Genomic DNA, 25,427 nt, shown 5'->3' with positions numbered 1-25,427 from the left:
CAGAGGTATGTAGGTGAGAAACGATGACATAACAACTGGCCTGTAGTTCTGGCATGAATAGTTCTTTGAACTCTCATTAGCCTAAGAATAATAAACATTTTCATTACTTAACGTTAACCGTTAGTATGACCAAAACCAGATCAAAAACTCTTTGAGGGCAAAGGGCCGTCTACTTGAATCCCTGATGTTTAAAAAGTATTTGGTGACGGGCTTTCCTGGTGGCGCGGTGGTAGAGAGTCCGCCTGCCGATGCAGGGGACAGGGGTTCGTGCCCCGGTCCGGGATGCAGCGGAGCGGCTGGGCCCATGAACCATGGCCGCTGAGCCTGCGCGTCCGGAGCCTGTGCTCCGCAGCGGGCGGGGCCGCAACAGTGAGAAGCCCGCGTACAGAAAAAAAAAAAAAAAAAAAAAAAAAAAGTATTCGGTGAATCAAAGGCACAATAGCAAATTGTTACCGAAATCTTATTTGACATGCAATATTACAAATCATATGCCGTGCTCCTTCAAGTTGCAAGACCTTGATGTTTTAAGTATAGTAAGAGATATGGAAAATCCAACGGCATATCTTGAATTTAAGATGTTGCAACCTCAAATGAAACAGTACCCAACTAATGCAAAAGAAATTAACCTTTGCCCCGAGTACAGGGTACATAATTTTGCTACGCGGCTGTGACATACCAGCTGCTAGGATGATGTATACAAACTGCTCATATTAAAGTATAAGTACCTACACACGTCATACAAGGGGTTTACCTAAGAATTTGTGGAACAAAATTCCTTAACAACGGTCCTGAAGGGCAGATCAAGTTATGTTCTCTAACGCCTTCCATCAGGAAACGAAAGTTAATAATCTAAGGAACTTTTGGGAAATGCTCTTCAAAGCTTCGAGTCCGCAAGCCACGGTGGCGCCACAACCTAGAGAGTTGCGTCTCTCATCAGTCGCACCCACAAGGCTCTTGACCGTACTGCCCACGTGCTTCCGAACACTTACCCGCAGGGCCAGCTTGCGTCATGTGACACACCTCGCAGGTCCCGCCTCTCATCTGTGACATCCCCAAAGGTGCCAGATTATTTTTTTAAAGAAAGCTGGCTCCAATCGCCAATAAAAAAGAGAGAGAGAGAACAAGGACTTGCAAGCACTTATCTTCTGTGATTTTCGCTTCTAAGCTTTTCCTCCCCTTTACGAGCAATCTTCCGGCACTACTTTTTCGTTATTGATCGGGCGTCTTCCTGGGCAGCTCCGCTGTTCTGGGTCTTTGCGGGCTATAGGCACTGGCGCTGTGCGTCACTGCCCGCCGCCGTGTCCGCAGGCTGCTGCAGTCCGCCTCCTCTCGAGTCTGCGGTCTCAATGTCCTTCCCCCGGTGTGCCCTGTTGTGGGCTCGGCTTCCCCCGGGGCGCCAGCCTGGCCCCCGGGCAGCCATCTGCTCTGCCCTTCGCGCCCACACTGGGCCCTTTCCTGGGACTCTGGGGCGCGTTCCTGCCGTTGCCTGCGCCTCTTCCTCTGCCTCAGGAGGCTCCAAATCTCCGAACACGTCCTTGTTCGTGCCGCTGACTGTGAAACCGCAGGGCCGCAGCGCTGACGGCGATGTCGGGGCCGAGCTAACCCGCCCTCTGGACAAGAGTGAGTGCAGGAGCTGGCGAGGGCGGCGCGGGTGGTGTTGCAGGGCCCGCGAAGAAGCTTACCCCCGCCCCCCCCCCGCCCTTCCCCTGGAGACCCGAGGTCCCCTCGAGCGTTGTCATCGTGCCTGTCACTGTCTGCCTCCCTTACTGGCGTGTGAGCCCTTCAAGGCTTGGGACTGTGTCTTATTGATCCTTTGATGTGCTGCTCCAGAAGTGGCCTTCTCCCTTTCACTGTTGTCCTGTGAATGGTTTAAGCCCTCTTGTGATGGGACGATTCACCTTTTTCGAGTCGTTAGGTGGACGACTGATTTCTAGTGTACTCTTTCTTCTCCCCCGCTACCCAGAACTATTGCTCCGAGAAGGGACAAGGGAGTGGGGCATTGAAAAGCCAGAGGAAGATTTCTTTCAGGAGTTTTTGTCATTGACTGGGTACCTAGGCAAACCAGACACTGTGTTAGGCTGTATGGTGGTTGCCAAGAGGAACCAGACTCACATCCAGATCTCTTCCGCTCCAGAAACTTACAGTCTCGTGGGGAGGAAGGACATATGAATGGCCAGCTGTAGTACAAGGTAGAACGTAAGGGTGTGCTCACCGAAAGTGGTAGGTTCCCTGGTCATCCGGGGCTCCAGAGGGAAAGGAATCGCTTAGCATCAGCAAGTGGCAAGATCTAATCCTATTGCTCCCTTGCAAAACATTGTTTAATGTTTTTCCATTGTTCCCAGTTTAAAAGGGTCCTCAATCCCTGCCTGATCTGGCGTGGGTACCTGTTGGAGAAGCGTTGTTGCCAGCCACTCTCCTTGTTTCAGTCAAACTGATGAAATGTGCACTTGTGCCCCAGGGCTTTTACACATGCTACTCCCTCTGCCTAGAATACATCTGTAATTCCATCTTCTTCTTCTTTTTCTAAAAATAACAATGGCTAATACTCAGTGTTTGCTAGAGATAGGTACTGTTTTAAGCATGTGACCCGTTTAATCTTTACTGTAACTCTTATGAAGTAGACAGTCTTTACCCCTGACACTTATCTAGTCATGCAGTAGCACATACATATACTTATGTATTATGTAAACATATATATTATATATTTTTTTTTCTGGTTGATTGTAACACATACATATATGTATATAAATTATATGTGTATGTGTATTTTTTCTGGTTGATTGTAACACATTTAGCCCTGTGAACATGATTGACTACAAGTAGAAAGATGGTGCATATTTGTGATAGTCATTACAGCACTTAAGTGACTGGCCCGATTTACAGTTTACTTACCTTTTCTCCATTTCCCAAATGGTAAAATGAGAGTAATATTTTCTTTGCTTACATCTCTGGATTGTGAAAGTCATGATAAAGAGTTGGGCAAAGCACTTTGAAAAGTGTAAAGGGGTGAACAAATGTAAACTAGTATCACTTGTACTAAACATTTGCTATTTGAAAAATGGAATTACCCTGCAGTAGAATCTGTGATGTGTGGAAACTGGGAAAACTATCACCCGAGGAGCCCAAATAATCCATCCCAACTATATAGCATAGGTTGATGTGAGGATTTAACAAAATACTTTTTTGGGGTATCATATAAATAAAGGTTCTAAGCCTCTCTTTCTTTAGGCTGTTAATAACTGGTGTAAAATTCCTTGGATGTATTTTTACTCATGATCAGCTGGTCTCACCAGATTAGTGTTTTGAAATCTTTTGGGCACTGTTATGAATTTTTAAGTGTTTGGAAGTTCTAACAATGAAGTGCAGCTACCTTTGATGGCAGAGTGGCCCTCCCCTTTCTTGGACAGCTGACTAAGCTGGAAGTTTTGGGTGGTCTCAAGTGGAGCAGTGAAGGAGGAAGGTAGCACCCAGGCACTGAGGTAAGCTAGGTGAGCGCTGGCTGACCATGGGTGATTGATGTACCACACATGATCTCTTTCTGATTTTTGATTGATAACTGGTATGTTTACAGGACGTGACAACAACAAATAATATTCATGGTGAATTTTATTAGCAGTTGTGACTCCTAGGGAAGGTATCAGATTAATTGAGACAGGTTGTGGTAGTTTCCTCATAGATGCTAGTAGTTCTAGATGGGTAGATGCAGATTGGAACTTGGATTCGTAGGGTTGAAGCCACTCAGCTCCGTATTAGTAAAGTGAACTGGAGTCAGAGTTTTTGGGGAAGCTTGCTTGTCAAAACACCTGGATTGGTATGTTCTGGCGAATCACTCACGAAGTACAGAATTACGGTGTAATGCTAAGGGGATCAAGATTATGGAGACAGTTTCTGCATAGGGTATTAGGCAACACTTTTCTGCCCAGAGCACAGCTAGCTTCCTGGATGAGAATCATGCTGTTGGTTACAAGGGGAACCTTAAGAAAGAACAGAAGCCTAACGAAGTCATTGTAATTTGATGTAGGTGTATCAGGGATAGATACATTTGAGGGTGTAGGGAATAGTCATCTCTCACACCCATCACCTGAGAGAGATGCAGAAGGGTCGGAGGCATTTGGCCTAATGCAACTGTCTGCTGCAATAGGGACAGTTTCAGTAAATCTAGTACTATTTTTTATAATTCCCTTTGTGATGATACAAAAGGTTCATCATGAGTTCAACCACTACTAGAACAATATTTCAGTACTTCTTCATATTCAACAAGAGTGGTAATACTAGTTGTAATATTAAAGGGGTGGAAACTAAATGCCACTCCTAGGTGGTCTTTGGTACAGTCTCTTCAGGATTGATTCTCCCTTTCCTTTTTGGATCCTAGAGATGTTCTGATCTATTCTGATCACTTCTCCCCACCTGTGTTTCCACTGTAACTTTGGCATTTCCAATTCTGTTTTGAAGAGGTTGAGTTTTGTACCTTTCCACCTGCTTCTCCAACCCTCAAGTGATCATAGAGCTTTGATGTATTAAGTAATGGGCTTCTAGTTAATTACTGATAAGTACAGTGGAACAAGCAAATTAAAACATTTTAACAAAATGGGTAAATCATAAGGTTTAAGCAGTCCCAACTATTAGTAGTAGCTACTTCGTTCTTCATCGAGATGTACGTGGAGTGAGTAAAGTGGATCATTTTTGTGTAAAGACTCATGTGAGGTACATTTACATTTTAGAAGAGAACCTGTTATTAAATCCCAAACTCCCATTGTAGGAAGCTGGAAGAAAGCTATTAATTGGTTAAAAGTTGTAGTACTGAGTCATTTCTACTGTGGCTGAAATCTAGAGAGTCTCCTTTAATCACCGTTAATTTAAATGAGAAGTAACTGTGATCCCCAAATCAGGTCATTCTGTTAAGAACAATGAGACAGGGACTTCCCTGGTGGCGCAGTTGTTAAGAACCTGCCTGCCAGTGCAGGGGACATGGATTCAAGCCCTGGTCCGGAAAGATCCCACATGCCGTGGAGCAGCTAAGCCTGTGTGCCACGACTACCGAGCCTGTGCTCTAGAGCCCGCGAGCTACAACTGCTGAGCCCGTGTGCCACAACTACTGAAGCTTGTGCACCTAGAGCCCATGCTCTGCAACAAGAGAAGCCACCACAATGAGAAGCCCACACACCGCAACAAAGAGTAGCCCTCGCTCGCCACAACTAGAGAAAGCCCGCACACAACACTGAAGACCCAACGCAGCCATAAGTGAATGAATGAATGAATGAATGAATGAATGATTTTTAAAAAGAACAATGAGACAGTTAAAGCTTAATTTTTATGAAAAACAAAACTATGTTTTCCATATACTTCTGTAGTAGATTAAATTTTTTTCCATGCTATTTCCATTGTGTTAATGTTTTTGCAGTTATCTTTTAAATTTTAGATAAAAGAAAGTATTGATACAGAGAAGCTTCACTTTTAGTATGTGGGTAGTATTCATTTTTTAAAACAGCTGTACAGTATGATTTACATAGCATAAAGTTTATCCATTTAAAGTGTGTAATTAAATGGTGTATTTGCAGGGTTGTGAAACTATCACCATAATCTAATTTTAGAACATTTTCATGACCCCAAAAGAAATCCCATACCCAGAAACAGTGACTCCCCATTCCCCTAGCCCCCACTCCCCTCTGCCCAGCCCGTGGCAACCACTAATCCACATTCCCTTTCTGTTTGGACCTTTCATATAAATAGTATACAATACGTGGGCCTTCCTGACTAGTTTCTTTCACTTAGCATGAGAAACCTCATATTTCTGAAGCATTTTAAATTGAGTGAAGTATCATAATTCTTGCATAACACTGGAGTGTTAGTTACAGAAAATGGATTAATTCTAATAAATGTGATGTCTTCAGTTTGTATTGAGTTTATAGGTCAGCAGAATTTCCCCAAGCAATTGCATGTGCCTTTTTTGTCACTGATTTTTCCACTATTGTAAAGAAACTGTTGGACCCACTGGGTACAAAGTAACAGAAACCCAGAAATATCAGGATAGCTGCCTGTGATAGTAGATATGTTTGTATGCATCTTACATTTAGTTGTGGGCAAACCTAATGGCTAAACCAGCGACTTTGAAATTCTCTCATTCTGCAAAACAAAGTTTTGATAGTGAGATGCTTTATTCAGGCTTAATTTCTTCAGTGAGTGTTGTGTGTGTGTTGTGGTTGGATGCAAGTGCAGTTGGTACTCTGGTGGGAGGCAAAAATACAGGCCACCTGGCCTTTCTGTGTTTCATGAGCAAAGACTGTATCAGTTTTGGCCTGCCTTCCCAGAAATGTAGAGGGTGTGGCTGGATTAGTAAAATGTTTATCTCTACAGAATAATGCAGTAGTGTTTTAACATGTGCAATGTTAATACAATCTCAGCTTGATTATTTTCCCACGTACTGCAAAAAAAAATTTAAAAAAAAAAGTATTTTCACCTGTAAAATTAGGGACTCTTAGTGGCATGTTATTTCAGCAGGTATCTAATCCAGCCTCCACTATAGCACAGTAATTTCTCTGCTGTCACCCTTGAAATACAGTCATCTAAGCCTTGCTTGAGTACTTTTCAGTGACAACCAGCTGGCACTTTTGTGAGACAACCCCTTTTCCCTGTTCTCATTATTAGGAAATTCTTGTATAAATTACACTGAAATCTGTTTCCTTCACTTCCCACTGACTTTAGTTATGCCATCTAGAACAAAATATGTATAATCTGTTCTCCCTAAAATCATCTCCAAGCTAAAGATCATCCCTGGCTCCTTTAGTCATTCACACGAAAGCATAATGATCTGGCCCTCACAGTATTGGTTATCTTTCTAGATACCTTTAGCTGCTCACTATTTGATGTTCAGAATGGTTGTAAGTAAACAAAACAGAACATGGTTATCTAAAAGTGGTCTGATGGAGGCTAGGGGTGATGCTAATCCTGTAGCACCTTGCTTAGTCTTCTGCAGTATTACAGGAATATTGCATTGTTTGACTTTATACTTTTTCTAGACACTATTAAACTATAAAGAGTTTGTGATCAACTAAAACCTTCATGTTCTCGCAACACTCAGTAGACTGCTGCCTTGAGTGTTATGACTTCAGGTTTCTTTTGCTCTTTGGGCATTTCTCTATCTGGAAAACAAATGTTAAACATATGTTAAATTTTTATATCTTTCTTCCAGATGAAGTAAAGAAGATCTTAGATAAGTTTTACAAGAGAAAAGAAATTCAGAAACTGAGTGCTGATTATGGACTCGATGGTAAGGCTAATAAGATTTCCATTAGAGACATCTTATTACTGCTTAGATTACAGCTTTGTCATTGTTGTGTGGGACCTAGTGTGGCCTGGACATACGTATTAATACATAGTTGTAATCTAGAGAATGTCCCTGACTTTTGCTTCTCTGTAGGCAGGAGATCGGCAGGAGGCACCTGGGGAGCCAGACACACGGCAAGGGAGCTGTGTGTTCAGCTTTCCTTCATGCGCTACTAGAATATCAGTTTTAGCCCGGATCATAACAAACCAGCTGTACTACAAGAAAAGAAAAAGACACTTTGATGAGTTAGGTGTGACGTGTATATGTATTTTTTAAAATGAGAAATTAAATGAAAACTAAGTCCTACCTGTTTTGATTTTGTGTTTCGCACAGCTCGTCTCTTCCACCAGGCTTTCATAAGCTTTCGAAATTATATCATGCAGTCTCATTCCCTGGATGTGGACATTCACATTATTTTGAATGATATTTGCTTCAGTGCAGGCAAGTGTTTAGAGACTTTTTAAAATCCTGTTGAGCATACTTTTTATTTCTTCCTATGTTTATTTCTCTAGTTAGGGCGTATTTGCTTTAGAATAAACCCTGTTAATATCCTCTGTAAATAATTCAGTGCTTTCGTAGGAGGCCTTCTAGGTCCTTTTGCTTTTATAGTGGGTCCCTGAACTGGTTATTAAATCACCCGTATGTCTTAGGCTGGAGGAAGACTGGGGTCTTCATCTGTCATTATCTGCTCTTCACTTTGTAGTAATATATAGGCTACAGTGAAATAAACTCTCACACAAGACAGAATTAATACATAACAGATTCCATCTGTTTCTGCCACTGGCTTGTTTCTCCCTCATATTAGGACAAAGCTCTTGCTATAAAAGATAAAAATGTAGGAACATTGGGCTTCCCTGGTGGCGCAGTGGCTGAGAGTCCGCCTACCGATGCAGGGGACATGGATTCGTGCCCCGGTCCGGGAAGATCCCACATGCCGCGGAGCGGCTGGGCCCGTAAGCCATGGCCACTGAGCCTGCGTGTCCGGAGCCTGTGCTCCGCAACGGGAGAGGCCACAACAGTGAGAGGCCCGCGTACCGCAAAAAAAAGAAAAAAATGTAGGAACATCGTTATTTTGTTCCCATGGGCAGTTTGGCTTTGGTTATATTTTTAAGTATTTGACTATTAGACTTTTGCCCTGGGCCAGGCACTGAGGTAGAACCTGGACACAAAGCAGAATTGGACACAACCCCACCCTCATCAGAGCCACTAAGGTGTGGAGACTTCTTGCTGAGGCGTCAATTCACTTTCATGTTTTGTCTCTTAGTGGTCTCTGTAGTTTAAAAAATACTTGGCACCTGTATTTCTCTTCAGTAACCACAGGCCTTCTCTCTAATGTATATTCCCAGGTCCTTTGTTTTTTGTTGTTGTTTGTTTGTTTTGTTTTGACCGTACCATGCCACTTGCGGATCCTAGTTCCCCAACCAGGGATCGAACCCGGGGCCCCCTTGCGATGAGGTGCCGAGTCCTAACCACTGGACTGCCAGGGAATTCCCCCAGGTTCTTTGTTTTTAACTTAACTTTCATCAATGCTGATCTTTACCTGTTTGCATAGAAGAAGTGGAACGTGGTTGTTGAAAGCCAATTTTCTGTTTTCCTGGAAAATATAAGTGAAATGAGGAGGAAAATGTAAGACAAAGCAGGACCTCAGGAAGGGATAGAGTTCCTTGTTTTAGGGTTTTTCTTTTTATTCTGGCAATGCCCCCTTAATTTAGCTCACTAAGAGTAAAGTTCTCATTCAGTGCAGTTATGGATAGCATTTAGATTGCACATATTAATGCAGTGTTTTATTTTCCAGCTCACGTGGATGATTTATTTCCATTTTTCTTGAGACATGCAAAACAGATATTTCCTGTGTTGGAATGTAAGGATGATCTACGTAAAATCAGTGACCTAAGAATACCACCTAACTGGTTAGTTTCTTTATTTGTAGATTTGAAATTTTCAGTTTCTAATCTTGGAAAATTAGTGATCATTATGTACTTTTATTGTATGCTGGATGATAAATCATAAGTCATCTAGATTGTTTTGTTTTCTCTAGAAAAGTGGGCAGTTTTGGCAGGCAGTTAACTGGTGTCTCCCCTTGAATCCTAATCAAGTTTGGTTTAAGGTTTTATTAGGGCGGATCTAGAGTAGCCCTTTAGGGTGTCATCCTTACAATTCAGGTGTGGCCTTCCTGGTGTCTCAGCTGAATACGCTATTAATGAGCTCTCCCCTCCACCACTGTGGCTGGAACTCCAGCATCTCCTAGCACTTTGCCACCTCTTTGAGACTTTCCACTCAAACTCTTAGCAAGCTGTCCTCTGTTAGGAGGACATGCTCAGCCCAGCCCTTGGCCAAGGACCCAAGGAACTCCCACACAGACTTCAAGGCTCCCCCTCTATTGCACCCTTTTTTCTCTTTCACACTCTGGCTTTCAAATTCCAGCTGCTTCAGCAGCTTTGAACTTGATCTCTACTGCTCAGCTCAGTGGGACTTTTACCTTGCTTGGGTTCCACCTCCCTATGCCCTACTGGGGTACAGCAGGGCTCATCTCAGGTGTTCCTTTCTTTTGGGGCTTGTAGTCCTGCACTGCCTCCTGTCCATGTCCCCAGGCAGCTGCTGTATATATTTTGTCCAGTTTTGTACTTGTTTATGGTGAGAGGGCAAGTGCTCATGGCCAGAAGCAGAAGACTCAGTCATTTTATTGTATATGCTGAAATTCAGAAGCCTAGGAATATTTATTTATAGGGCATATGTAGAGCTGTGGAAATAATGTGGACAAATCTCTGGAGCTGTTAGCAGTTTAAACTTATTTTAGGTAACTCTTGGGGAAGGGGATTTATACAGTGGCAAGAATATCCAATAAATTAATTTGCATTTGGATTTTTCTGCCCTCTAGTTAGTAAATGCTATTCTCGGAAAGCAGTCATTTTAGTGTGGATATGAAGCTCATCATTTAATTTTTCAAAGATGCTATCTTATGAATGTTAAGAGGATGTTTCCTTGGAATTTTTTTCATTTAATACCTTTGCCAGGATTTTGAGGTTAATGGAATTAAGCTGTTTACCTACTCATGTTCTAGGTACCCAGAAGCCAGAGTCTTACAGCGGAAGATAATATTCCATTCAGGTCCCACGAACAGTGGAAAGACTTATCATGCAATCCAGAAATACTTGTCAGCAAAATCTGGAGTATATTGTGGCCCTTTAAAATTACTGGCACATGAGATCTTCGAAAAGAGTAATGCTGCTGTTAGTATATTACCAAATATTCTCTCTTTTTCTTGTTAATTTGGGGGAGAGTAGAGTGAAGGGGGTAGAGGGGGAGGGCGTATATAGTAATTTACTGTTAACAAAAAGTGCCATCTTGCATTGCATCTAACAAGCCATCAAGTGTAAGATGTACTGTTATTTTATGTAAAACTGAGAAGGAAGATGATGCTGCCGACTGAATTCTGACATGCCATCCATTGTTAAGAGGTATCCTGGTTTCAGAGATACTAAAATGTGAAAAAACGTGTGTATCAGAATGAGTGAAATACAATATTACAGAATATTTCACATATACAGAGGAATGCAGGGAATAACATTCAGATAACCTGAGTCCACTACCCAACTCCCATCAGATTCAAGAAATAAAATATTATTGGGGAATTCCCTGGCGGTCCAGTGGTTAGGACTTGGTGCTTTCACTGCGGAGGGCCCGGGTTCAATCCCTGGTGGGGGAACTAAGATCCTGTAAGCCACGTGGCACAGCCAAAAAAAAGAAAAAGAAAATATTGATATAGATGAAACGCCCTCTGAACCCCTTCTTTGTCTCCTCAGAGTTACCCACCTACTCTGTTGTATTCAATTTACCTTTTTTTAAGATTAGACCTTTGATGCTGTCAACTAGAACTAACGATAAAGACTGAGAAAAGGACTGAATGCCCTGTGGTCTGAGGCATCATTTCAGTAAAGGGGCCATATTTTAGTTCATTGTTTTATTATGATTTTATAATGAAAGATTAACCCGTTTTGGTAGGCGATTTGCATTCTCTTTTATTATGTTCTGAATAATTTGTGTAATTTGCATACATAATGCCTCCTTATTCGTAAATACTTAAAGTATTTCCACAGAACAAAGACTTTCTTTTACATAACCTCAGGATATTCATCTAAAGTAGGACATTTAATATCGATAGAATTCCATTATTTAATCCACAGTCCATATTCAAATTTTGCCAGTTGTCCTATAAACACTGCCACCACTCCATTTCCGCATCCCCCCCCCCACCCCAGCATTCTGTTCAGGGTCTCCCGCTGTGTTTTATTGTCATGTTTCTAGTACAATTCCTCAGTCTTTCTGTCTTTCATAACCTTTACATTTTTTTTTTTACATCTTTATTGGAGTATAATTGCTTTACAATGGTGTGTTCGTTTCTGCTGTATAACAAAGTGAGTCAGCTATACATATACATATATCCCCATATCTCCTCCCTCTTGCGTCTCCCTCCCACCCTCCCTATCCCACCCCTCTAGGTGGTCACAAAGCACCGAGCTGCTCTCCCTGTGCTATGCGGCTGCTTCCCACTAGCTATCTCTTTTACGTTTGGTAGTGTATATATGTCCATGCCAAACCTTTACATTTTGAAAGACTACAGGTCAGTTGTGTTGTAAGTTGTCACTCAGTTTGGATACAACTGGATGACAGTTGGATATGTATGCAAAGTCTGATGTTTCCTCATTAGTTTCAGGCCACTGTGGAGACCAGCTGTTCCAGTTTGCCTGGACTTTCCCTGATTTAGCACCAAATGTTCTTCATCCTGGGGAACCCCTCAGTCCTTAGTGGACGGGGGTGGTTGGTAACTCAAATACACCATAGCATTGATGTTGGTCCTTCTCAAAGAAATATATTAGGAGGTCTTTATATTCTTAAATTTTATTTATGATATTTTTCTTGAACATAGAAACAATTTCATTTTAATAAACTAAAATGGTACAGAAACTATTGAAATAGTACAGAGGTAAAAAGTGAAACTGCTGCAATTTCTCATGCTTTTGTTATCTGAGAATTTAGCTGATTTGAGATGTTTCCAAGTTTACATAGGTTATATAAGAGAGTGGCTTTTGCTTTCTTATTAAAATTTTTTTTAAAGGATTGGGGATATTTTGTTTCAACTATTAGACAAATAAATTTGATGTAATGGAGAGAATACTCTATTAAACATCCAAAACTTCTTTTTGCTATTGTTTTCAAGGTGGAAATAATTCCAGTTTTCTTTTTGTCATCTTAGGGTGTGCCATGTGACTTGGTAACAGGTGAAGAACGTGTGACAGTAGAGCCAGATGGGAAACAGGCTGCCCATGTTGCTTGTACTGTTGAGATGTGCAGTGTTACAACTCCTTGTATGTATACACCATTTTAAAAACTGTATGGTTTAGTATTTTTTTATTTTAAAATTCAGATGAACATATGGAATGTGTTTTTTATTGTGAAAAAAATTTTAAATTGAGACAAAGAAAAGAATAGTACAGCAAATACCCAGGACTTACCACTACTTAAAAATGCCAAACTTTCTCTTATGTTTGCTTTTGAATTTCTTTCCCTTTTTCTCATAAAAGAACTGAAATGTCACTAAGTATGAATTTTCCTTTGTGTCGCTCCCCAGTTCAATTCCTCTCTCCTCTTTTGATCCAGTTGCTATCAAATATTTGGTATATACCTTTCCTTTTTTTTTTTTTTTTGGTATCACTGTTATGTATTGCCTATCAATACTGTGGATTGTGTGTTTTAAAACATTTACATGATTATCATATTGCATTATTATTCCACAATTTGCTTTTTATTTTACACATTTTTTAGATCTAGTCTTGTATACATATACATGTATCATGAATATATATCACATTTATTCATTTAAATTGTTATGTAGTATTCCATATTATGACTAAAATTATTCATTCCTCTATTAAAGAATATTTAGGTTGTTTAACGTTTTTCACTATTACACGTAGTACCACAGAAAACTTCTATTTAATTACTGTAGTTTTGAAAGTATTTTAAATGAAAATTACCTTTTTCCTTATTATATAGGCAATCATTTCTTCATTATAGAAAACATAAAAATAAATGCAAAGAGAAGGAAAAAAAAAAAATCTCCCAATTCCACCCATCCAGAATCAACAAGTATTAACCCTGTGGTGTATATTTTCTAGACTGTGTTTGTATTGTGTATGCATTATACTTATGTGTGCATCGTGAGTGTGTATATTAAATAAAATAGGGATTATATATTATGTACTATTTGGTAGCTTGCTTTTTTCATTTTAATAATCTTAACTTTCTGAGTAAATGGATAGTTTTCCAAAAAATCCATTTATTCTAAAAGTAATACATTGTAAAAATTAAAATAGCACATATAAATGAAAATTCCTTCTTCTGTGCCCTCTTTTCTAATCTTGTTTGTATACGCTCAGATATGCTAGTAATTTTTAATCTGATGGTTTTTCAGTATAAAATTAGCTTTCTTTTGTTTGCTAAATGTCGTTGTGGGCACATTAAATTTTTCCTTTTTTTAAAATATGCTCCTTGCAACTCCTTGGTGTTTTGGGAAGCAAACTAAAATATAATTTATATGACTTAAAAAGAATAAAATAATATGGTTGGAAGCATTTTGGCATTAGAAAATAAAATGAGCCACTATTTTTTTTTTACCATAATAAGCTTTAAAACCCCTAAGAATAAGCAGAGCTGGAGCTCAGGGAATTACACGTTCTTCTCTGGTTCTCCTCCTGACACCCGTCTGGATTCCTGAGGTGCTTCGTTTTACTGCAGGGTTATCTACTCCTTGGTCCCAGGAGCTACTTCAGTTGCTGTGTGGATGTGTTCTTATTAGGCAGATTCTCCAGGCTGCCTCTGAGATTGCAGAAAATAGGACAACTGAACCTGTTCAGTTTGGGAGGCAGTGCAGTAGAGACGGTCTGGGTTTGAATTTCACGGTTTTAAATCTTACACTAGGACCAGTGACTTAACTTCTCTGGGTCTCAGTTTATTCTTCTGTAAAAATGTAAATGTAGGGGAATTCCCTGGTGGTCCAGTGGTTAGGAGTCCTCACTTTCACTACGGAAGGCATGGGTTCAGTCCCTGATTGGGGAACTAAGATCCTGCAAGCTTCACAGTGTGGCCAAAGACAATTATTTCTAATTTAAAAAAAAAAGATGAGATTAAAAAAAAGGAAATGTAAGTAATAATGATACTTACCTAATGGGTTTGTTGTGAGGATTAAATGAGTTGTAAAGCACTTAGAACAAGCCTGCTAGAAACGAAGCACCTAATAAGTAATGATGATGATTATGGTGGTATTGAAAGCTTGCATTTTGGTATTGTGGTTTGTTTATAATACTATTGAAGTAGATTGTCTTGCTCATGATAACTTTTTATTTTAAGATGAAGTGGCCGTGATTGATGAAATTCAAATGATTAAAGATCCAGCCAGAGGATGGGCCTGGACCAGAGCACTACTAGGTTGGTGGTCTTATTGCTATAAAACCTGTGCTTTGTGACATCTGCACTGGGATTTATCTGCATTTATCTGCTTGACATTGCCAAATAGAGCCAGCTAGATTCTCTCTTGACACAAATCCATCAAAAAAGTCAGCTAAGTGTGAGCTTTAATTTTCTAAGTATTGTTCTAATAATGGGAAGTCCATTTCTTCTGTCATAAAATTAGCATAATCACTTAATTAAAGTGTTCAAATCTTGCCATATTTACACAACCACTATTAACATTTTGGTGTTTCATGGCAGTCTTTTTTCTCATGTATATGGTGTTTTGTGAATATATAATTTTTATCTTGCTTTTTTTTTCAGTTCTGTTGTTTCATAGACTTTTTTTTCATACCACATATTAATGTTGCATGTTCTCCATTGAAGAACTGTACTACACAGTCATCCTTTTGGTATTTGTGGGATGTTGGTTCCTGTACCCGCACAGATACCAAAATCTGCAGATGCTCAAATCCTTTACAGTTGGATGGCTTCTGCAGCCATGAATTCAACCAACCACGGATTGAATATGCTCAATCCGCGGTTGGTTGAATCTGCAGATGTGAAACCTGTGGATGTGGGAGACCAGTTGTAATTTGTCCCAAAGAGTTGAACATTTTTCTCTATTATTAATGATGCAGTAAAAATCTTTGTAGGCGTTAACTTTTTATTCATTTTATTACTTCTTTAGGATAGGCTCCTGGAAGCGAGGTCCATAGACATGAATGAACGTTTCTCCTGCTTGATATTGGAGTGAATTTTTGATCAGCATGTTGTAGGGCAAGTGTTTTCAAATTTAAAAACATAGGTAAACTTTCTGTAAACAAAGAGTATACACTAAAGCCTGTAATATAAAATAGATGAAAGTGGATACGCTCAGGGGTAAGGAGCTTGGAGTTTCTTCTACCTAGCAGCCCCCAGCCTCTGAGGCACCTCAGTGATTCCATGGAGCCTAATTTGAAAAAAAAGTATAGGACTAATGTTCAGTATTAACCATCAAAATGCAGGTTCTAGTACAGGCTGGCTTCATCCTCTAGTAGACTCAAAACCTTGGCCAAAGCAATTTAAAATCCCCAAGATTTATAAAAGTGGTGATAATTTTCGCCTAGTAGAAGGTTTTGTTTTGAGGTTAGAATCATAGAGATAATATGAAAACACTTGGTGAAGTTGTAAAGCAATAGGTAAGCAAACTTAAGGTATTTTTGGTATATAGAGTACTGCATATTTAATTTTATATCTTTAAAATTTTAAGAAACGCCAATTTTGCATTTAACAGGACTCTGTGCTGAAGAAATCCATTTGTGTGGAGAATCTGCTGCTATTGACCTGGTTACCGAGCTTATGTACACAACTGGGGAAGATGTGGAGGTACTAGATTATACACTTTTTTTTTTTTTTTTTTTGCTGTACACGGGCCTCTCACTGCTGTGGCCTCTCCCGCCGCGGAGCACAGGCTCCGGACACGTAGGCCCAGCGGCCACGGCTCACGGGCCCAGCCGCTCCGCGGCATATGGGATCCTCCCGGACCGAGTCATGAACCCACGTCCCCCGCATTGACAGGCGGACCCCCAACCACTGCGCCACCAGGGAAGCCCCTAGATTATACACTTTGTTCTCAAGGTGGCATAGCAAATAGCCCAGAGTACCCAGGCAGTGGCTTCATAGGCCCCAGATGGTGGCAAAATCTGAACTTGAAAGATTAGCATTTCCTCGTAGTTGACTAGATCATACATAGTTGGTTGACCCTCATGAACTAAAGTTCTGACTGCGTGGCTGTCACACCCTAAGTCTCCAAAAGTATAAGGAGATTCCTTATCTTTTCTTGACAAAACCTTTTGGAGTTTAAACAGAACTCTTTAGAATTAAATAAATCAGGAATGTTGGAAGTTGGAGGCTCCAGCAAAAGTTTGTGATTTTCAAAGTCTCAGGTGTCAGATATTGGGGACTTTGATATATATCTGATTGGTAGAGATACCCTTTTTCGAATTCCTAGAGTAGGAAGCCACTCCTTTCCATTTAATCCTACTTTTTGTTTTCTTTACCAGACTTCTGTAATAAAATGAAGAAATATTTTTAAATTGGTCCATTACTTTAGTTTTGTGCTCAGCTTTCAGGGAGAGATAGTGGAATGTAGTGGAAGAAATTCTGGGTTCCAGTCTTGGCTTTGCTGTTATTCACTTTGTGTTTTTAAGCAAATCACAGAAGGCTAGAACTGGAAAAATCCTCATCAGACCTGATCTTTTATTAGACTCTATTTTATTCTTTCATAAAAGGGAAATAATATTAACCTTTCTGAAATTACCACGTTGCCATAAAAATCAAATATATGTGAAAGTGCTTTGAAAATTTATGAAATCCTCTGTAACATTTTGTTAATTTAGAAATACCGGTGAGAATGGATGGTAATATTTGTAATATCAAAATAAATGTTTTTCTGTATTTTCTCTTGAAAAAGTTGGAACTTATCAGTTTCTAGCTACTCTTGATTGTGAGTTTTTCACAATATTAGAAGAAGCTGAGTTAGGTATGTTATTTTACAATATCATATCGTTTATTGTAGGTTCGAACCTATAAGAGGCTTACCCCCATTTTTGTGCTGGATCACGCATTAGAATCTTTAGACAACCTTCGGCCTGGGGACTGCATTGTCTGTTTTAGCAAGAATGATATTTATTCTGTGAGTCGACAGATTGAAATTCGGGGATTGGAATCAGCTGTTATATATGGCAGTCTCCCACCTGGTAATTATTGGCTTTCTCATGACAAGATATGAAATCTCTTGTTTTTGCCATTTATGTTGAGATATGTCTAGAAAACACAGTAAAAGATATGAATTAAGTTGCTTGGTGTGTAATTTATTATAGGTTATATAAAATAAATATTTCTCTAGTCATCTTTGTGGTGATAGAAGTATTTTAATTATTTATAGCTCTTGTTACTTGCTATTATTAGACTGTATTTTTAAATGTTGAGCTGATGATTTTCTTACAGAAATGTCATTAAAATATGAACTTGGTAATATTCTTAAAATATTACCAGAAGTCTATTGATGAGTGTCCTCAGAAATGATAAGAGGATTGTGTTGCTCTTTGTGGGGATACTTAAAGGAATGGAAATAAAGGATAACTGGCTCCTTGAGAATGTAAAGAAATAAATTTGAAACAATAAGAGTTTTATCCATAAAAATGGAGAGTAGGAGGTAAGGGTTTCCAAGATTTAGTTAGTTACTTAGTTACTTAGTTAGTTAGTTAGTTAGCGGTACGCGGGCCTCTCACTACTGCGGCCTCTCCCGTTGCGGAGCACAGGCTCCGGACGCGCAGGCTGAGCGGCCACGGCTCACGGGCCCAGCCGCCCTGTGGCATGTGGGATCTTCCTGGACCGGGGCACGAACCCGCGTCCCCTGCATCGGCAGGCAGGCTCTCAACCACCTGCGCCTCCAGGGAAGCCCCCAAGGTATATTTAGTGTGATGTAGTAAAAGGTTGAGAATACTGATTTAACATAAACTGTTGCTGTTTTAGGGACCAAACTTGCTCAAGCAAGAAAGTTTAATGATCCTGGTGATCCATGCAAAATCCTGGTTGCTACAGATGCAGTTGGCATGGGACTTAATTTGTAAGTAATCTGTTTTTAATAATCATGGATATTCAGTGGGTTAGATGGAAATTAAAAAAACTTATAATTGGCATTAGAATGACCAAACACTTTGATTTAGGAGAATGGATATTATAGTATAGGTCTGAGATTTATCTTGCTCACACCTGTTGAGGGAATAAAATGAAAATATCACATAACATTTGGACTTTTGAGTGCTGCTTCCTACCACTGCTAACCTATTACATTACCTCACTTGATTTTCACTGTCTCAGTCAACAAGGGTGTGTGCCTGTTGGGCGTGTGGGGCCAGCCACTGTGTTTAGGGGTTAACAATATTAAGCCTGAATATTCCGCTCTGGGGAATGAATGCAACTGTACCTTTATGCATGAAAGAACTATTCAAAGCCATTAACAGCAGTCAGTGTTTAAAAGTAGCTTAAGAAGGCTTTATGTGGTTTATTTGTAAAAAAGTTATTTTCTAGAGCCTTACTGAGGTATAATTTACATATTATACGGTTCACGCATTTTAAATGTATAATTTGATGATGATTTTTAGTAAATGTACACAGTTGTTAAAAAATGCTATTTAAAGGGAAGAAAAAGAATTACCAACAAACCCTTTTACCTTACTTTGTAAATAGTGGGCAATATTCCAAGTAGGCCTAAACTAGAATTAGAGTGAGCATTTCTGTAATGAATCAAATGATGGACGGTTTTTCAGACAGCAGTCCGTGACATCAGTTGTATTTCTGTTTCAGGAGCATAAGAAGAATTATTTTTTACTCCCTTATGAAGCCCAGTATCAATGAAAAGGGAGAAAAAGAAATAGAACCAATCACCACCTCTCAAGCCTTGCAGATTGCTGGCAGAGCTGGTAGATTCAGTTCAAAATTTAAAGAAGGAGAGGTTACAACAATGAATCGAGAAGACCTCAGTTTATTAAAGGAAATTTTGAATAGGCCTGTGGATCCTATAAAGGTAAGGTGTAACATAGTAATTGCTACTTCTCTATGGAGGACAGTCATTCCTTCCTTCACTTACTTTCCAGACTTTTGCCTTAGACACCTGGAAACAAATAAGCAAAAGAAAATTTTGTGCCATGAAAATCATGTCAAGAAAACCCTGCTTTGGACTTCCCTGGCGGTGCAGAGGTTAAGAATCCACCTGCCAATGCAGGGAACACGAGCTCGAGCCCTGGTCCGGGAAGATCCCACATACCGCGGAGCAACTAAGCCCGTGCACCACAACTACTGAGCCTGCGCTCTAGAGCCCGTGAGCCACAACTACTGAGCCTGCGTGCCGCAACTACCGAAGCCTACGTGCCTAGAGCCTGTGCTCCGCAGCAAGAGAAGCCACCACAATGAGAAGCCCGTGCACCACAGCAAAGAGCAGCCCCCGCTCACTGCAACTAGAGAAAGCTCGTACACAGCAACAAAGAACCAACGCCGCCAAAAATAAATTAAGTAAATAAATAAAAAATAAAGAAGAGAAAACCCTGCTTTATTGCTTTTGAGAGGCCTAATAGAGACTCCTTTGTTAGAGAATGGTATGCAAGTGAAAGATTCAGATTTGACAAATGTAGCCATAATATAACAAGTTTAGTAAACCTGATTTTCCTTTAGTTCTTCCTATAATCTAGCAGTGGGTGGGGATAGGGGCACAGTTGCTTCAGGTGGGCACACACTATATCTGCAGACTGAAAATTGTGAGAAGCTCGGAAGTAGAAGAAACCTTTGGGGGGGGGTCAAAAATAGCATTAAGCTATACAACTTCGAACCAGTAAGGACAGGGTTAAATTTTGGTTAGTGTAGTTAATGAGGCAGAAGTGTACATGTTTTAAACAAACTTACAAATTAAAGTTTGCCTGGAAAATTCACTAATTAAGGCTCATCTGATTTTAGTGAACCCAGGTAAAAGGGTATATAAATGAGAGAATGCAAGGAAAAGTTCCTGGAGGAAAGCTGTGGTTGAAATCATTTCTGTAGCTTTTATTAAGAGTGCAGCTGATAATGGATCTCCCCCACCTCCCTCCTGTGTAGCTCTTTTCTTGTGTTCATCGTCTGCCTCCCTCCCATGACTCATCTCTCTCTCCTCCTTTCCTCTTTCTTTTTCCCATTCCTTTTCTCTCTTATTTTCTTGCTTATACTTATTGTGGGCAATTCTTAACATTGTGTAAATATACAGGTAAAGAGATAGCTGACCTTCAATTTAGACATTTTCTCTCTATGTATGTATGTCAGTTTTATTGCCCTGGATAAAGTGATTGGGTTTTCCTTTTTCGTTTTTGTTCAGTGGAGAGAATTGGGACCCTGGAAACTATTTGTGGTACTCTATCAGATCATCATAGATTTTAGAAATATAACTAAAATATAAGCAAAAGATTAATTACTCAATGGGTATACTTGATTAGTTTTACTAAATCATCTCGTCAGTTTTCCCAGTTGGTAATAAATGGCAAAGTATGATGCTTTTCTCTGTTTTACTTAAATTCTTGTCCCTTAACTCGTTTGGCAATAGCTTAACCTGAATATAGGACTTATCTTGAAATAACTTAAGAAAACTTATCCTTAAAAAAAAAATAAGCTTATGGTCGTTTTTTCTTTACTAAAGGCAGCTGGTCTTCATCCAACTGCTGAACAGATTGAAATGTTTGCCTACCATCTCCCTGACACAACGCTTTCTAATCTCATTGTAAGTAGAAACTCTTACATCGCTTTTCTAAAAAGGTCAGTATGTCAGACAATTACTGGTTAACCTTGTGGACATGAATGGATAGTCTGTTTTTGTGAAGTTGCTGTTTATGAAGTTTATCTTGAAAGCGGAAACTTTCTCTCAAAATCTTTTGGGACTTTTGTCCTGAGGAATTTTCTGAGTATTTTAGGTCGGGAAGGCTATGGGGGAAGTCTGTTAGCTTGAGGAGGCAGTGAATTAAGCAGGCCTTTCTGGAAGTCTGTTAATGGATTAAAGTGATTGTCATTTATAGACTTGAGTACTTTATTCATGCCCAGCTAGGTAGTCCAGTAATTTAATATATTTTTCCCCCCAGGATATTTTTGTAGACTTTTCACAAGTTGATGGGCAGTATTTTGTCTGCAATATGGATGATTTTAAATTTTCTGCAGAGTTGATCCAGCATATTCCATTAAGTCTACGAGTGAGGTATGTTTTCTGCACAGCCCCTATCAACAAGAAGCAGCCTTTTGTCTGTTCTTCATTGTTACAGGTAAGCCTTTATCTTTGTGATATTTTGAGTTGTTTCAGGTTGATGCATTTTCCCCAAACAACAGTTTGTTATTCAAAATAAAGAAATAAGAGAGTACCCTTTAATATGAGGTACTGTGTACGAACTTAAATAAAAATGGCTCTTTTTTCTTACAGATAATTTTTTGGGGGAAGGAGAAGTCTTGCTTTGTATTTGGGCTTATATGGTAGCCTTTTTGAAGAAGCTAAAACAAAAATAATTAAACAGTTTTTTCGAGGAAAGGGGTCTTTGCCTGATGATATACTTTTTCCTTATTGGTGTTGGGTAATATGTTTTGGAAGGGAGGTGGCTTTGGGGTCAGTAGTGGCCATAGTATTCCGTTTTCTTAACTATCAGGCATTGGGCCGGGGATGGCTGTCTTGTGTGAATTTGGTGCCAAGGTTCCAGCCTCTTTTCTTTTAACTCATTTGGGTAGGGATACAGATCTCTAACTTCTGAGCACAAGATTCACCCAAACAGGGGGACTAGGCAAAGGCAGTAGAAGCTGAACTTCCAGTCTCCTGCCGTGTCTTCTCACATCTCTGGGCCCTTGCTGTCCCTCTTGCTTCTGCTTGGAGCGCCCACCCCGCTAAATCCAAAGGTCTCCGCTTTGCATCTTTTCCTGATTCATTGTTGTAGTTTCACTGCCATCTTCTTAATAGATGTTAGCTTTCTGCATACTAGCTCTGTTTTTACCAAATCTAGTTATAAGCTTATGTTTTAAATTACTTTAAAATTACATAAATAATACATAAGTACTTTTTTTGTGTGAGCAAAATTAAAACATTAGAGAAGGTTAAATTGGGCTACCACCTTCAGTCTCAGTCCTCTGGCATAACTGCTATTATCAGCATTGTGTATCCTTGCAGACCTTTTCCGTTACATTTGCCTACATACCTGTATGAGTAGAAATTCTAGTTTTTGTTGGGTGGGTGTGCTTTCCCATAAATGTTACAATGAATTAGTCTGTAGCTTGCCTTTTTCTTTTTTCCTTAATGTGTCTCAGAGGTGTTCCGTGTCCAGCTATTTACTGTGTCCAGCTATTACCAGCGCTCTGTTTCTTAGAGCTGGTGTTTGTGAGAGAGCTAACTAGCATAAGGTTGAAGTTTATGGAACAAATTCTTAAACTTAAGAAACTGGCCTGGATGGAGCTGGAGCCCATGGCCCTGACCCCATTTACACCATCCTTCAAGCAGCTACCCTAATAAAGCGGAAGCATATTACTAAGGAGTAAGGAGTCTGGAGCAGTACAGGTCAATAGTTGTTATGTGTTGTGTTTACAGATTAAAATGTGAAATCTAGAGATATTTCTTTTTTCTTGATCTCCATTATTACTGAAGTAGAAAGGAGCTCAATCCCACTGATGGTCTCTGATGCCCCTTAGGAAGTTGTTTTGAAACTGTGTTCCATGGCTCCTGCATGGGCCTCTCTCCCTCCCCGTCTCTGAGCAGCTCCATGCTTAGCTGTTTTACATATGGGCTTCCATTAGTTGTTTGTGGCCAAAAATATTAAAGCCACTGCCTTTGTAAGAGAACTTTTTGGCATGTCCTGCTTATTAGTAAGTTAGCGTGGTCACATTTACATTCTTCATGGCTGTCCTACTTGGCATTTATTAAACCTAGAAGAATGCACCAGACTGAAATTAATAAAATTGTGACATTATTTAACCACAATTATTTGAAAACTGCCCTGCCTCTCTAAAGTACTGACCTTGCTTAGGTTAAGTATTTAGAGATAATTTTCCCTAATTAGGAAATGAACCATTTGAAATCACCTTATCCTTGAAGCTAAAGATTTTAAACTTCTGCTTGATAGTTCTTGCATGGTTTTATTTCTGTCTCCTGTAGTATATTGTGATGCATAATAATGCCTAGCATTGTCTGGGAGGCGGCATATTCTCCAAGAGTGTCGTGTGGTTCAAGAAGGAGGTATAATGGTCTTATGGTAATGAGGAAGCTGAAGCACAGTGGTGACTTGGCCAAAACTATATAACTAGTAAAGAGGTAGTCTCTTTACTAGTTTGACTGACTCATGACCAACCTTGCACGAAGCCACCTCAAAGAGTTTCTTTATAATAAGTGAGGATATTAAAAAATACAAGCTCACATTTGAAGCTATAGGACTGTTGCATGAAGGAATGAGAGTCTTTGGGTACTGTCTGCCTAGAACTTAGAACATTAATTGTTCTTAAAAGTTAATAGACAGTCCCTGGAAAGCTAGTTCATGTATATATTGTTGCCCTGGTTTTGGAAAAAAGAAGGAAATCATGTCTTTTTTTTTAAAAAGTACCTTTATAAGATATTAAATGTTCTCTAAAATACAGAAAAGTATAAAGAAGGAGAGAAACCAGCCTGCCTATTGAGATATAGCCACAGTTAACATTTTGTTGTGCTGTTTTTTTTTTTTTTTTCTGGTCACAGACTGAAGTGAATTCTGATTGTTTTACCAAATTCGTTTCTTCTGTTTCTCTCAGTTTGCCAGGCAGTATAGCAGGAATGAGCCCCTGACCTTCTCATGGTTACGACGATACATTAAATGGCCGTTACTTCCACCTAAGAATATTAAAGACCTCATGGATCTTGAAGCTGTCCATGATGTCTTGGATCTTTACCTGTGGCTAAGGTACCCATTTTTTCCTGTATGCACTCTCATTTTTTAAGTAATAGGGTGAATCAAAGGTTTTATGATGGTCTTTTGCACTTTCAAATTAGGGACATATTTGCAGGGTGCTCTATTTTATGTTTATTGTCCATTAAGGCAGTTGAGCCTGGTTTATACCTATTCCAAAAATGACTTAAGGAGTTCTTACGATTCTAGTTAAGATAGGTAGGTGAGAAAGTCCCCTAGATCCTTGTGACGCAAATGGTGATCTCTGGACCAAAAGCATTGTTATCAACTGGGAGCTTGTTAAAAGTAGAGAATATCAGACCCACCCAAGGCTGAATCAAATTCTGCATTGTAACAGGATCCTGAGGTGGCTCATGTATACATTGTGATTTGAGAGGTACTGCTGTAGATCAGTGATTATCAAAGGTGGGGGCATGTCCCACTAGGGGAGCATATTGGAATCATTTAAGATATGAGCAAGGACCGACTCTCATAACAACATCTTCCTCAGGTGTGTTGGCCGAAATAAAGGTTGAGCAAAGGCACTGGACACAGTTTTGCAAAAGCAGAATATTTGGAATGAATCAGTGTTAAGACGTAGTTACTTCATTGAGATTAATCCAGTGACTGCGGTAAGAGCTGTTCCTATAATGTAATATGTCTTTTTTTCCAGCTACCGGTTTATAGATATGTTTCCAGATGCCAGCCTTGTTCGAGATCTCCAGAAACAATTAGATGGCATTATCCAAGATGGTGTACATAACATCACCAAACTGATTAAAATTTCAGAGGCACATAAACTGCTGAATTTGCAGAACTCATCAGCAGAAAGCCAGTCCCGTTTGTCAGGAATAGTAAAGAGCCGAACTAGAAGGAATCATGGCACCAAAGCTTTAGGGAGTAAAGCTGCTGAACCACTTGGCTCTGGTGCAGGAGAGAAATCCCTTGCTTCCAGATTGGTGCAGCAAGGACTCCTCACTGCAGACATGCTGAAACAACTAGAAAGAGAGTGGATGACACAACAAACTGAGCATGGCAAAGGAAGAACAGAATCTGGGACTTCCTTAAAAGGGACAAGAAGAAAGAAGAAGGAACCCGATTCAGATTAGTTTTATTTTTATTTTTGCAAATAAAAATCTATTTTAAAATCCTTT

The 25,427-nt window shown here is 39.7% G+C and overlaps 2 protein-coding genes across 7 annotated transcripts in view; both read left to right on the top strand.

Annotated features, from left to right (window-relative positions):
- Window positions 1-1,273: 1,273 nt before the first annotated feature.
- On the top strand, window positions 1,274-25,423 carry SUPV3L1 (Suv3 like RNA helicase). Of its 6 annotated transcripts, XM_019936158.3 has the most exons (15): window positions 1,281-1,620; window positions 7,190-7,267; window positions 7,658-7,765; window positions 9,120-9,234; window positions 10,386-10,554; window positions 12,579-12,690; window positions 14,732-14,809; window positions 16,107-16,198; window positions 17,391-17,571; window positions 18,350-18,443; window positions 19,184-19,403; window positions 21,036-21,116; window positions 21,472-21,648; window positions 24,140-24,288; window positions 24,947-25,423. In XM_019936158.3, exons 1-15 carry the CDS (start codon window positions 1,347-1,349, stop codon window positions 25,380-25,382), a joined length of 2,364 nt encoding a protein of 787 aa, XP_019791717.1. In that variant the 5' UTR covers window positions 1,281-1,346; the 3' UTR covers window positions 25,383-25,423. The 6 variants fall into 6 exon arrangements, 4 of the variants coding, with proteins under 4 accessions (XP_073649623.1, XP_019791717.1, XP_073649622.1 ...); XR_002176555.3 differs by lacking the exon at window positions 24,947-25,423 and having other exon boundaries at window positions 1,276-1,620; window positions 21,548-21,648; window positions 24,140-24,159; XM_073793522.1 differs by lacking the exons at window positions 21,036-21,116; window positions 24,140-24,288; window positions 24,947-25,423 and having other exon boundaries at window positions 1,276-1,620; window positions 21,548-21,648.
- HKDC1 (hexokinase domain containing 1) overlaps window positions 24,342-25,427 on the top strand; it is a 62,585-nt gene continuing 61,499 nt past the window's right edge. The window contains exon 1 of the mRNA XM_033841765.2: window positions 24,342-24,905. The gene's annotated coding sequence lies outside the window, so the exon portion shown is untranslated. The remainder of the gene's footprint in view (window positions 24,906-25,427) is intronic.

The sequence above is a fragment of the Tursiops truncatus genome, chromosome 16 (assembly GCF_011762595.2).
Source record: "Tursiops truncatus isolate mTurTru1 chromosome 16, mTurTru1.mat.Y, whole genome shotgun sequence".
Lineage (NCBI taxonomy): Eukaryota > Metazoa > Chordata > Mammalia > Artiodactyla > Delphinidae > Tursiops > Tursiops truncatus.
The sequence above is the reverse complement of the archived record's forward strand: the minus strand, read 5'-3'. Positions and strand labels throughout refer to the sequence as shown.

Excerpts from the sequence above, each read along its gene's own strand:
- SUPV3L1 (XM_019936158.3), top strand. The coding sequence starts at position 1,347 with ATGTCCTTCCCCCGGTGTGCCCTGTTGTGGGCTCGGCTTCCCCCGGGG. Across the intron at positions 17,572-18,349 it reads ATATGGCAGTCTCCCACCTG|GGACCAAACTTGCTCAAGCA; the intron begins GTAATTATTGGC and ends TTGCTGTTTTAG. Across the intron at positions 21,117-21,471 it reads CAACGCTTTCTAATCTCATT|GATATTTTTGTAGACTTTTC; the intron begins GTAAGTAGAAAC and ends TTTTCCCCCCAG.